The sequence below is a fragment of the Vanellus vanellus genome (assembly GCF_965231255.1).
Source record: "Vanellus vanellus genome assembly, chromosome: 6".
Classification (NCBI taxonomy): Eukaryota; Metazoa; Chordata; class Aves; order Charadriiformes; family Charadriidae; genus Vanellus; species Vanellus vanellus.
This window is the reverse complement of record NC_138911.1, coordinates 15,174,068-15,187,576: the sequence shown is the minus strand read 5'-3', so window position 1 is coordinate 15,187,576 and position 13,509 is coordinate 15,174,068. Positions and strand designations below refer to the sequence as shown.

At 37.6% G+C, this 13,509-nt stretch overlaps 1 protein-coding gene across 2 annotated transcripts in view; it reads left to right on the top strand.

The window, feature by feature from the left end:
• Positions 1 to 9,489, top strand: part of PLEKHA7 (pleckstrin homology domain containing A7) — a gene marked incomplete at both ends in the record, with an annotated part of 169,364 nt that extends 159,875 nt beyond the window's left edge. The window contains 3 exons of one of the 2 annotated variants that reach the window (XM_082485239.1): positions 3,453 to 3,586; positions 4,410 to 4,552; positions 9,380 to 9,489. In XM_082485239.1, the coding sequence (XP_082341365.1) occupies positions 3,453 to 3,586; positions 4,410 to 4,552; positions 9,380 to 9,402 (300 nt within the window). Of the gene's footprint in view, positions 1 to 3,452; positions 3,587 to 4,409; positions 4,553 to 7,629; positions 7,728 to 9,379 lie in introns of those variants that run through there. The other variant, XM_082485238.1, reaches the window with a different exon arrangement.
• Positions 9,490 to 13,509: the final 4,020 nt, after the last annotated feature.

Here is a 13,509-nt window from a genome sequence, read left to right as displayed (position 1 = left end):
GGGATTCCTCCAAGTAGGTCTTTGAAGAGGCCAAAGTTAGCTCTCCTGAAATCCAGGGTTGTAGTTCTTCTTTTTGCCCTGCTTCTTCCACACAGGACCCTGAACTCCACCATCTCATCATCACTGCAGCCAGGGCTACCCCCAACCTTCACATCCCCAACTAGTCCTTCTTTGTTTGTCGGCACAAAGTCCATCAGCGCACCTCTCCTCATTGGTTCCAAAGTTATCATGAATGCTCTGCAGAAACCTCCTGGACTGCGTGTGCCTGGCTGTGTTGCCTTTCCAGCAAATGTCAGGGTAGTTGAGAACCCCCATGAGAACTAGGGCCTGTGATCATGAGGCTATTTCCAGCTGTCTGTAGAAGACCACATGGACTTCCTCTTCCTGATCTAGTGGTCTGTAGTAAACATCCACAACAGTGTCTCCCATATTAGCCTGCCCCTTAATTCTTACCCATAAGCTCTCAACACGTTCTTCATCCACCCCTAGGCTGAGCTCAACACATTCCAGCTGATCTCACATAGAGAGCAACTCCACCACCTTGCCCCACTGGTTTGTCTTTCATAAAAAGTACATAGCCATCCATGACAGCATTCCAGTCATGCGAGTTATCCCACCATGTCTCTGTAGTTGCAATGACATCATGGCCCTGCGACCGCGCACAGATCTCTGGTTCTTCCTGTTTATTCCCTGTGCTGCGTGCATTGGTGTACAGGCATTTCAGAGAGGTAATCAAGCATGCAGGTTTCCCTGGAGGGGAGCAAGAGGATCCAACAGAGCCATACGGTGTGTATGAGGTGGTTGGCCTTCTGGATCTCATCTTGGGAGTCAACTAAGGAACATTTGTTGCTGTTATGATTGGCCTGGCTTAGTCCCCGGTTGGATGCGAGGGCATGAGCATTGCCATTTTGGACCCCCCCCACCCGCTGCCCCCTCCAAGTCCTTCAGTTTAAAGCCCGTGTTATCAAGCTGGCCAGCCTGCTGCCAGAGATTCCCTTGCCTCTTCTAGACGGGTGGATTCCATCCCTCTCTAACAGGTTATATTCATCAAAGAATGTCTCATTGTCATAAAAACCAAAACCCTCACGATTGCACCAGCCACGAAGCCAGGAGTTGAGATGCATTATTTGCCCATTTCTGGCTGCTTCCTTTCCTCTAACTGGTAAAATGGAGGAAAAGATAACTTGGGCACCAATTTTTTTTCACAACATCAAGAGTATTTGAAAATCAGAAACAGCAATGAAGTAAAAGTTAGTTCCCCAGAGCTACTTTACTCTTAATTTTGACTGGCAAAACACAGCAGAGAAGAGGAAGCACTGCTTTATTTTGGTCAGAACAGAAAACACTTTTCTGTCAGCTTTTCAAATGACTTGGTTGCTGTTCTGGGCACTAGATCTTTTTTTAAACTTTAGTAACCAAGTAAAGTATTTGTTTGAAATGCGATTGAGCCATCTTGTGGAAAAGAAATAATATAGCAAGTGAAAAGATCTCAGTAGGTACTATGCACTGTGTAAAATGCCTTGGTAGATGGAAAATCGGCAAAATTATTAAAGATAATTAGACTAGAAAGCACCTTTACTCTTCTGAAAGCTGTTGGCAATGTATCATTTAATATAGAGTGATACTTGTAAGAAGTTGAATCTGTAAGCCTTTATCTGTTGATCTCTATGAACGAATGTATCTTTCAATTAATCTTCTACAGAAGATGCAGTGCTCCTGTAAAATTCAGAAACAGTAAAAATACTTTCATTGAATTGCCTTTTCTTGTTGCACTCTGCTATTAATTTTTTTCAAGGAGGCTTGTAAGGCGACGTGAATCACCTCGTACATCTGAATTAGCTCCTTAAGCCTAGGATAAGAAACATTTTTGCTTATAGGTGTTTCTATCCTACTTCAGAGTAACTGAAGCAGGTTCGAAGCTCTGAATGTAAAGCTTCTTTCACAAGTTAGCCTGGTTGTCCTTTTCTGTTTCATGTACCCATCCTCTTCACCTGGCAGACACTTCTGTCCCTGAGGTACTTCTGTGCCTCATAAGGAAATGTACTCAGTTTTGTCTTTAAGGCAAATATATCTGCTGTTCACATGATAACTGAGTTTGGTATTCTGGAAGTGGCAGGATGAGCTTGTCTAGGTTAGTTATAGAATGGAGATAGATAGATAGATATATTTTAAAAAAGAATATATGTATACAGAGCTCCAGAGAGGAGTTGAATTTGAAGGTAAAAAAGTATAGTGGAAAATGAGGATTTTTCAGGAAGCACTGGCCTTGAGTTTACTGAGAAAGAAGTATCAAAACTTGAGGTTGTGATTTTAATGTGGTTATGAATGCCAATGACTGTATGGTATACTTTGGGCCTATGATTGCCTGCCAGTTACTGAGCCTAATCACTGAGGGTTAGGTCAGGCCACTTCACGTATGCCATTGAATTAGCGTGGACTAAGAAGTGGTGAAGAATTGGTGAAGAGTTTAGGATTATTTTTATTTAAAACTTTGAATTTTGAAAACTCATCGAGTGTTTTAACAGAAACCTAAAGAGAAGAAAAAAATAGTACCTCTTTACTTATTTTTATTTTTTCACACATCCTCTACTTATGCTTTTCAAAAGCAATCTGTTCTGTATAATAAGCATTGGTTTTCAAAGTCCATTTGTAAACTGAATTTTCATTGGGTGATCTGGGTCTCTTATGTGGAACAAAAATTTCCCAGAAAGAAACTGATCCTAACAAAAACTTGTTGCTAGCTTTTGTGCAATCATATTAAAATTTTCAATCTACAGAATTATGTGTATGCAACGTGTTGTTACAATTGCACAATGTTAATGCATTTCTGGGTCAGTTCCCCAGACAGTGTTTGAGCACCTAGGATTTCAGATTTTATGGTCAAAGAATTTCCTAAGATGATTGCAAACTGGTGGGGCTTTTTTGATTTTTTTTTTTTTTTTTTTTTTTCTCCACTGCTCACAGAAGAAGATTATGCAGTCTCAAAAGAATAATAGGCTAGATTAAAATTTTAGGTGATATTTCCTTTCAATTGTAGGAAATTCTCACTGGCACTATAAATATCATGACATTAAAATCTCAGGTTGTCCAGCGAGTCTTGTAGTGGTTGCTTCTTTCTACTGTAACAGGTTTAGGCAGTGGCCTACTTTGGGGTCTAAGCCTGAGCTGAAGAAAGGTTCCCTCTTGATTCTGATTTCTGTTGTAATCTTCTTTAATATTTGTTCAATCTATCTTCTAAAGTAAAATGAATCAGAGGGAAAAGACAATGTTAAAAGGGCATCAGCTCATATCCAGAGGGAATGTTTAGTATCAGGTACATGTATTGACTGTGAAAGCCAACGCTTTATTCTTTTCACTGTGTTCTCCCATTGAGGAGAATTTATCTTTTTTTTTTTTTTTTTTTTTTTTAAGTCTTTGTTATTAAAAACTTGATGCTTGCTTTCTTTCCACAGTTGTCAAAACCTGAGAAGGTTGCAATTCCAGAACGCTATGTTGAACTGGAGCCAGAAGAGCCTCTTTCTACAGAAGAGCTGGCAGCAAGGCAGCGTAAAGCAGAAAAGATAAAGAATATTCTTACTAAATCCAGGTAGGCTTTTTCCAAAACTTATATAGGGGCTGATGTTAAACCTTGGGAACTAACTTCATACAACAGTCTAATTCCTATTGAATTATCTAAGTGTAACTTGAGGCCTTTAGAAAATGCACGCAGAATTTGCGTAGTATACTTAAAGCTCCTTTTTAAAACAGGGTAGAAGAGATAATGACAAATTTTGTATATGTCCATTTTCTTTTTTGGAGCATCCTGAAATAGTAGTGATTCCTTAGCAAGCAACTTGTAGATAAGAGTGAGGAGGAAGGAAAGGCACAGATCAGACCAAAAGCAGAAGAAGAGTCAGTGTGAGAGCAAGTTTCAGTTGTCTCCAGAGAGCTGGAGTTCTGAAAGAACACTTTTGGCTACTTACAGCTAATGTAGAGTCAACTGAAACATTCGGTTTCAAGAATTTGACTACCTCAAGTATCTGCTGTCTCTTTGGAAAGAGGTTGTGGCTGAGGACCACCAGGTTATACTTTTTCCTCTGGGCACTAACAAGAAATTTTATTAACCACTTCAAATAAATAGCATTTTTTGGTAGTGCTGTCATATAAACAGTGTATTTATAGCAAAGGACTTTCAGATATACTTCAGGCTGTGCAGAAATTGTGGCCAAATGTGTAATGGCTGCATCATTTGTCTTTATATGCTGCAGTTATTTACATACAATATCCAACGCTAAAGAACTTCAGTGAAATACAGAGCTTGATAGATGAGGTCTAAAAACTGCTGTGTGAATTCGAGCTTGTTCTCATCTGCATGGCGGATTCTTCTTTATGTTTGTAAATGTTAATGTTGTTTTGCACTTTCCCACTAGTATGCACAATCTACAGCCTACTGTTGCCCAGGACAAACACAACTCGGTTGATTTAGATTCACAGCTGCAAGAGCAGGAGCGCATCATTACCATATCATACGCTTTGGCTTCTGAAGCCTCTCAGAGGAGCAAGGAGGTAGCAGGTAATACTTAGTTATTTACAAAATAACAGCTATTTCTTACCAGCTTCTAAAGTTGTGTTGGGTTGATGCTGAACTCCTGGCAAAGGAGAGAGTTTTAGTCACTCATATTCAAAATAGTGAAAAGTGTGTGTAGATAACAAATTTAGAGAGACTAAAGATTTACGTTGAGTATTTGGCCTCCAATGGACAGGGTGAAGGAGACAAAATAGTACGATCAGTAAGTTCAGAGCTTGGAAACTTGCCGTTCTTAATAGTACTAAAAATTAACATTTTCAGTGAATTCCCTATAGTTACATTCAATGAGGTATTTCTGTATTCATTTTTTAAACGTAAATTAATCTGTGTCTTAAAATCAAGACAAAGGGGGTTTTAATTTTTTTTTTAACAGAAAGATTCCTTCGTCCAGGGATCAAGATTAGAGTACAGTCATTTGCAGCTTGAGCTGTATGACAGTGGGCTGAAAAAGACGTTGTAAAATGGGTATTGGCATGTTTCTGTTTGGTGACCAAGATTAGAGGTCAGAGTGAGACAGCCGTGCATGAATTCTGCTTGATGCCTGGAAATTAATAGATCCTTTGCAATGTATTACCGAAAGTGATAATTTCACTCTTGATTGCTTTATAGTTGAAATAAGTACGAAATGGCAAGAGATTTGTATCACACAGTAATACATGCAGCAGTTATTCTAGCAAGTATCTGACTGGCCATTTATAACTGGCACAGTTCACTGTTCCAGTGGAGAATGGAAATAATGGAAACTTCAACTGTGATGGAGAAAAAATATGCACATTTCTCATCTGAAGTTGTCAGTTTAAACTTATGGCACTTGCCACAGGAGCCCTTAAGACTTTCCCATTAAAGACAGATTATTCCAATATCCAGATGCCTAACACGCATCTGTAGTAACTGACTGTTGATTGAATGTGTCTGTATACTCATGGATGCAGTGGCAGGTGAACCTGGTGGGAATGTGATTTTGAGGGGATGGAATCCATTTTCAAGATAAGAATCTTGAGATTTTTGAGAGGTTCTGTGGATAATTTAAATGACTGGAGGGCATAAAATGATTCACTGAGGCGGCTAGACATTATAAAAAAAATCCAACCAAACAAAAAACCCACAGAATTTTAAAATCTTGGGAGCATTTCAGGAGCAACTTTTTGGACCTTCAGGCATCTGTGAGTCAAAACAGCTTCGCCGCCAGCAATCTGGTCCCAGTTCTAGTAACCAGGTCCTTGTAACAGCGACTCACGCACTTTGGTTGTGAAGAGTGACTTTCTGTTTCAGGAGGTATGAACCAACACAGTGTTTTGCCACGTGAGTTCTAGCTTCTTCTGGGAAAATTTAGCATGGAAGCTAAGATCAACCAAGATGAAGGCAGCTCATACTTGAAATTATTCCTCTGTGTCAGTAGAACAAGAGCAGAGTGCCTGCCATATTAAACAGTCTTCAGGTGGCCAGTTAAGTTACTTCTGGGTGTGCGTGAAGTTGCAGTAACTGTATAGGACTGAAATATGTTTGCTTTTTTTATGTTGTATAGTGAATGTAGTAGCTATGTTTTCATTACTGCAGATTTTTGGTTTATATTTTATTTTTTTAAATTGTAATGATTTCAAAACTGTGATCACCACATTCTTGGGTATACGTAGCTGCAGAAATCTTAATTCTTTAGTTCTCCCCAAAGAGGGAATTTAAGTGTGTATTGGCACTGAAATATTTAAATGCTGCTTGAAAAAAATTTGCAGTCAGTTGCAAGATGATTTTTAATTTAATTTTCTTTGTGAGGTATAGCATCTAGCCCTTTTGTCTTTCAGACACTTGAAAAAACCTAACATAGTAGCCGCGTCCTTGATTCTTTAAGGAAGCCCAAACCTTCATGTCCGGGGGAATTTTTCCTTGCCACATTTGTATCTCAAATACTCACTTCTTGTAACGTGTCTTGCTTTGATTTCAATTGTTACTTACTCCTGTAAAACCAAACACCTTTCAAGGAATTCTAAAAAAGCCAGAGTGGTTTGGCTTTGACAGAAAATGTACAAACCATAAAAAGTGTTCAAGTTTTTTAGTTACAGCTTATTTTCTGATGATCTAAAGTGATTAAAAAGAAAAGCATTTGGTGCTTTGCACAGCTGATTGTACATTCTCATTTATTCTAATTCTACAGATTCCTTCACATTCTTGATTTTTGTAGTTTGATTTTTTTTTTTTTCTCATTTGCTCCTTGTTGATGAAGCAGACCATATCTGAAAATCCAAAACTAAATATTGAGATTTTTTACAAAGATGTGCTTATGAAAAAGACTGTGAAGCTTAACTTTTCCCATATTTCAGGGGGAAGCAGTTATGTTAAGATGTTATGATAACATAAATCTTTTAAAATAAATTGTACATTTATCTAATTCTTATAAAGCAGCATTATAGAGTTCCTGTGTTCCTAGTAAGAAATCAACCTTCTAAATGGAAATCATGCCAATTATTGTCTTCTAATACTGTTACTCTGTTATATAAAAAGGATAGTTTTAATGATTGTATTCTTTATCCTGAAGTTTCAAGCTGAGATCTGAAAATATATTTATTGTATCATGCACTGTACTAAGCAAAATGTTATATGCATATATAATTTTTTTGGTTTGATTTTTCTATATATTGGTTTTGTTTCTGGTCATTGGCATATAACAAAGGAAATGTTGAAAACCTGTACAACCTCAGTGACACCTTGAAATCAAATTAGCAAATACAGGTGCTATTCCAGAACTGCAGTTTTAAAAGCAGGGCTGGGTTAAGTTGCATCAGTGTTGTGTGCCTTAAAATGTTCCCGTGAAACTTCATCTTAAGATACATTGTCCATATTCTCATCAAAACAGGAATGTTTATTTGCACAACTTATGCAACTCTTAGGAAAAAACAGCAGGTAGAAATGTTCTTTAAATTGTGTTCCGTATAACTAAAACAGTGTAACACCTCATTGCATTACTAATCAGGTTTCCTTTATTCATGTGGTAGAAAATTTAAGGTCACTCCGTTTATAATATGAATGTTTGATTATGCAGCCTAATTCCTGTATGTGATCCCTTCTAGCTCAGCAGTTGACCTATCCATCTAAAGCACCCTCACCTTCTGTACCACAGCCACCTCACTCCCCCTTAAGCAATGGATTTCACTACACATTTGTTTAAACACCTTAAAAGTAAGAACTAACTGCTCTCGGCATGTTTGATTTGCCAGTGCACCTTTGCTGTGGCTTGCTGAATTTTAACATTTTTACTAAACCGAAATTAGATCCAAATGAACGCATGCATCTATTTTTCAGAAACCTTTTATTCTTGTAAATATTGCTTCTAATGAGCTAACGTGGGCTAATAAAGTCTTCCAATAACTGCTGTCGCTCTACAGATAAGATGCTTCCATAATCTTACTGTGGTGAAGGAAAGAGACATCTGTACTCTCAGTAGCATGGGGCCAGATTTTCAGCAGCAGTTTGTACTCTGGTGGCTAGTGTTTTGTACTCCTGTGGCTACCGTAGGGGTGCGTAGTTATTTTTGCCTGTGTGTGGCATGTACAATTCCTGCTCAAGAGAATCCAAAGTGCAAAGTTGTATACGCAGAGGGCTCGTTTATGGGTTGGTATTTTACACGCGAACTAACATTGGAGTCTTACTTAAGGTGAGCTGAAAATTTGGCCCTTTATAACTAATTCTACAATATTGTGTTTGACTTTTTCATGCCTTTGATGTGCTTCTCATTGAATTGTGGTAATGGAAGACGTGATTTTTTGTCTCCAATTAGGTTATTTTGCCATTTCAAGTATTAAAATTGTGATAATTTCATTGTCCTTATAAAGAAATGTGTATTGTCTCTTCTCCATAGTATTGAAATAGGAAACCCTGAAAATATTATACTTGACCTCTAAGTGTGCCTCTAGTTAAGATCCTTGACGTACTTCCATAGTTTGCTTTGAAATTATTCTCACCTTTCTGATTTCCTGATGCCTAATTTTATTGTCTGATGTTGGACAAAAAGATAAAACCTAGATGAAGGAGTAAAAATAACTCAAATAGCGTTAATCTTTTAGATACCTTTGTTTTCATTATCACTAATCTGAGTCAAATATCTGTGGAAAAAAACCCCAACTAAATAAAAATGAGCACATACATAGCTATTTGCTTTTCTGGTTCAGTTTATCTTTCTGAGAACCAGATTCTACCATCTTTGCTGTGTCTGAATAACACTTGAGACTACTATTATATCCAGGGATATGCTAGTTGATTATCACTATCACATGAGATCTTTGCATACAAATGGGGTACCCATGTGTGGCCTCAAGATCCCAGAAAAATAACCATGTGGTCCCAGGGTATTAGACTTGAGTGGGGAGCTTGGACCAGGTGACTTTCAGAGGTCCCTTTGTACCTCAACCATTCTGTGATTCCAGAATGATTCAAAAATATGTATATCACATGTCTGAATAAATATACATAAATACATGTGTATGTGTATATATATATATTTACACACACACACATATATATACGTACATACATGTGTATGTATAGATATGTATTTGCACACATATATATTAACCCCTACATTTTCTTCAGGAAAATTAATAAGAAAATAATTGCAAAAACCAGCATTGTGCAGGGGACACAGGAATTTGAGCATCAGTGGCATCATGAGATGATTGTTCGCTTAATGTGTCTATATAAATGGTTCATTCTGTCAAACTGCAGAAGGCTTTAATAAAAAAAATGTTTTCTGAAAGTGCTTACTGCTTGGCATTAGTGTACTCACGTTAATATTTAACCATGTTTTATTTTACTTCATGCTAGCCAAAGCAGTAAGTGAACACTGACATGAGACTCAAAGCAAATCCCACCTAGTGACGCCACATGGAAGGAAGAGGAGATTCATTACCAGCTTTCTGTGAAGATACTCATCGGCTGATGACACGTTCTTCTGGAAATACATTCGGAGAATAATAGGGGGATTTTCTATGAAAATGAAGAGAATTGCAAATCATTTTATTTTGACTTCAGTTTAGTTCAGACTTTTTATATGAATAAATGGCACTTTTAATAAACTCTGTAAAATACTGACAGTGTATTTTTAGGACAATGTATTTTAGAACTTTTTTAAAATCAAGGGCTCAATTCATTTTAAGAGAAACCGCTCACATAGATGTTAAAAGATGCTGTTACTTCCCCCTCAGGCTCAGATGCACAATGTAAAGTTTGATGAAAAAAATGTAAATTTGAACAGACCTAGAAGCACATTCATAGGGTATGAGTAGAGCTAACGCGAGTGAGAAGTTTGCTGAAAGGGTGTTCTGAATTGAATATGTTTGTAGAGTTAATCACCCACCCTTTTGCCCACTAAACACTACATTACAAAGAACTTCTAGCTTGAATTTCTAAGTATCAGTAACCACCGTTTAGCTGAAATTTTCCACAAAACGAAAAAACGCCATAACGAAAGCCAGTTTTAACTCCCATTTCCTTTTCTGATCCCATATGATGAACCTGCTGGTGTCGATACACAGTATGCTAGGATGCTCCTGACAGTAGTGCTGTCCCCTCAGTAACAAACAGCTAACAAATTGTATTTTTTGAAAGTTGAGATGTGGAAGAAGAAAACTGTTAATTGAAATATGTGAACTAAGCAATAAAAAAAAAAATAGGATATGTCATTTTACTAGTAAATATGTATTTTTCTTCTGATTTTTTTCAATAAACATGACAAATATGATGTATTGACTAGTATTTATCCTAGAAACAGCAAAACTAATGTAATGTGGCACCTGCTAATTTCGTATGTACGTTCGTGTGGTGCTTAACTTTGCCAAACTTTGAAATTCAGTGTTTTACTTATGTATAGGGCTAAAGGGTGAGGTAGTTACATAAGGGGAAAATAAGATTGAATGAACTGCTGCAACTACTTTACTTGAAAAAAACCTGTGTACGCATTGAATGCAAGTCAGGCAGAAATTTCCCGTTAGTTGAGTTCAGCTCTGGACGAGAAATGACTGAGAAATACTTCTGCAGTATTTTGTGAAACCACTAAGTTGTTCATTTGCTGTATTCAAGTAATAGCTGCAAACCCCTTGAAATTGACCTTCAAGTTTCAGACTTTAAGACAAATCATATTATATTAACGCTGTACTCAGAAATATTCTTAAAAGTATATATTTAGCTAATGCAATCTATTTTACCTCAATACTGCCAGTATCAACTTCAAAACCTTTTGCCAAAATAATGATTTATTTTTGCCTTTATAAAAAGTTTTGAAAGCATAAATGAATATTTTGCAAGAAAACATTAATTTAAATGAAATGTAACAGTTTGGAAAATGGTATATGTACAGATTAAAATATTAACATAACTGCCTCCTATTGTCTCTGTCTTGTCTACTCTCTTGTCAGCATCCATGGGGTTGAAAATCTGGAGTCGTTTGTGCTGTTACCACATTTTGCTCTTCTTTGGTTCAAATCCTATTGAAGTTCTCCGGTTTTGCGCTTGTTTCACTGGGATTTGGATCAGGTTCTCCCTACACCGAAGCTTCTTTTTTATTTTATTTTAATTTTTTTTTAGAATTTTTTCTTAGCATTTGATCAAATCTGCCTTTATTCTTGAATAGAAAGATTTTCCAGGGTTGTCCCCTAAACAGGATGACTACAATACTGTCCTTTCTGTATTGTAGATATGTATGTTTGTCTGGCACAATCGTAGCTCTTTAGTTTCTGGTGAAATAAAGTATCAAAAGTAACTTCAATTTAAAAACGAACAAACAAGAAACCTGGAGGCAGCACATAGTAACGTGTGCCCTGTATGTGAAGAGGGTATTGACCGCAGAGAGGGTTGGTGGGCAAGTGGCAAAGCAGATTTTGGTAGCAGCCAACCAGCAGTGGTTTACACTACAGCAGTTCCCTCGAAGGATATCAGTTTGGTGAAGACCGGTAGAAATGTTTAATTCTTCTGACACTTAATCTCTAGAACAAAATGCAGAGAAGCAGTTGGAAGTATTTCCATGGCTTTCTGTTGACTCTGAGAACTTGAGAGCGAATATTTGAGAATGCGAGTACTTGACCTTGGGATGCAGAAATTCAGAGCTGAGCTGCTTATGACACGCTCGTCCTGTTTCTCAGGCACACAAAGGAGCCTTTGACCGCCTGTTTCGCGGTTGAGTGAAACGGCATTCTTTCTCCAGAGCCTTTGTCATGCAGCAGGGAAGAGTGTGTGGCCATAACTGGCGGGTGAAGAGCACAGCCCGCTGGATCCTGGACCGCAGCGGCCATCAACTCCAATTTCCCTCTGCTGCCCTAGCAAGGAAGGGAAAGGGGTGCGGGCGCTTTGGCTCTGCAGATTGTGGGAGATGTTAATTTTCTTTTCTTTGATCACACGCACAAAATCTGCTCGTTCAAGGTCACGTGAAAGAGAAGGATTTTGCCCTACATAGTTACACCATTAATGTTTTTAACAAAACTAGTCTTTCTAAAGATTTTGGTCTGTTTCCATAGTTAATCCCTAATTTGGGAAAAAATCGTCAAGACAATTTTTCTTCCAAACCTTTTTATTAAATATGTGAAATGCTGTTCTCCAGTGACCGTCTTTTTTTGCAGGAATTGGTGTAGTTTTTAAATAATTAGGGCTAATTTTCATATGCGTATAGTGTTTGTTTTGGGTCAGTTTCCTTTTCCAGTTCTGTTTCTTTTAATCAAAATCCTGTTTCATAGGTGTTACATACCACCGTCTAATATTAAGACTAGAAATAAATGATGTCTACTTGTGGATCAATGTAAATTTGGTCACAAAGTGGCTTTTTTTTTTTCCCCCGTCTACCTATTAAGCAGCTTAAGTGTTTAGGACTAATTATAATTAAAGAAACAGAAATTCACTAGAAAGCAGTATGAGTTCTTCTTTTGAAGGTGCTGTTTTCTGATTAGTTTTGTAATGCTATACCAAGCAAAAGTTATGCAGACTGCCTTCACTTATACATCTGTTTTCAGTTTCTTCAACTAAAGTTATTAAAGTTTTATTGCACAGCTGAATTTATAAACTTGCAGCCTGATATTCTTAAGTAGCACTGCTTTCACCTTTTTGAACTTCCATAGCACCCCCCCTTGCTTTTTCCACTACTGTTATTTTGCGTTTGTGGGTATTGCTGGGCTGGTGGGAAATCCTGTAGAGCTGTCGCTTGTCTTTGTACATCTATATAAATCTTCTTATTTTGAAGGACTGGACAGTAGCAGTAGTTGGAGCCATCCAGAGCGTTTTGGAACAGTTGAAAAAAACCCTAGACAGAAAGGTTTTTCAGGAAGCAACTGTGTTGAGGGATTCTGTTCTAGGAAGTTGCTTATGTGTGGAACTAAAAGCTACCGAAAGACACTACTAAACTTGGGTGCTGCTGTTCCAAAAACGTTGTTAAAGGCCCAGTGAGGTGGTCTTAGGTACCCCGCAGCCTTTGGAGGGGAGGGGTTGGTCTTTTGAGAAACCAGAGCACTCCCAGCTTGTTCTGGTATTGTTTGTACCGTTATTTTTCCACCTGCACCATTTCCTCGTCCGATTTCCAGATCTTCAAATATATGCGTATGTATTTTATATCAGCATCTATTCCCCTCTGTAAACCCACATATTTCCCATGTGTCTTAGCAATTAACTTCTGGATGTTCTATGAAGGAAAGACCAGATTTACTTAGTGTCAAAACTTAGAAGATATAGAAGGCGTGATCTGATGTTACCCCTCTGATTTCTGTCTGTCTTTGGGTATTTTAAAGTGTTTGCTTGTGCCGTGTGTGTGTCTGTGTCTATGTTATTTCGCGGTTATAAAAAGAACAAAGCCATGCACAAGAAGAACATGAAAAATTGCTGTGTTTTCCACACCTAGTAAACATTCCCATTGGTTATTGGGCTGTATTCAAAAGGCTAAGACTTTTATTGCTCTACTAGCAAAAGCAACCTTTCTT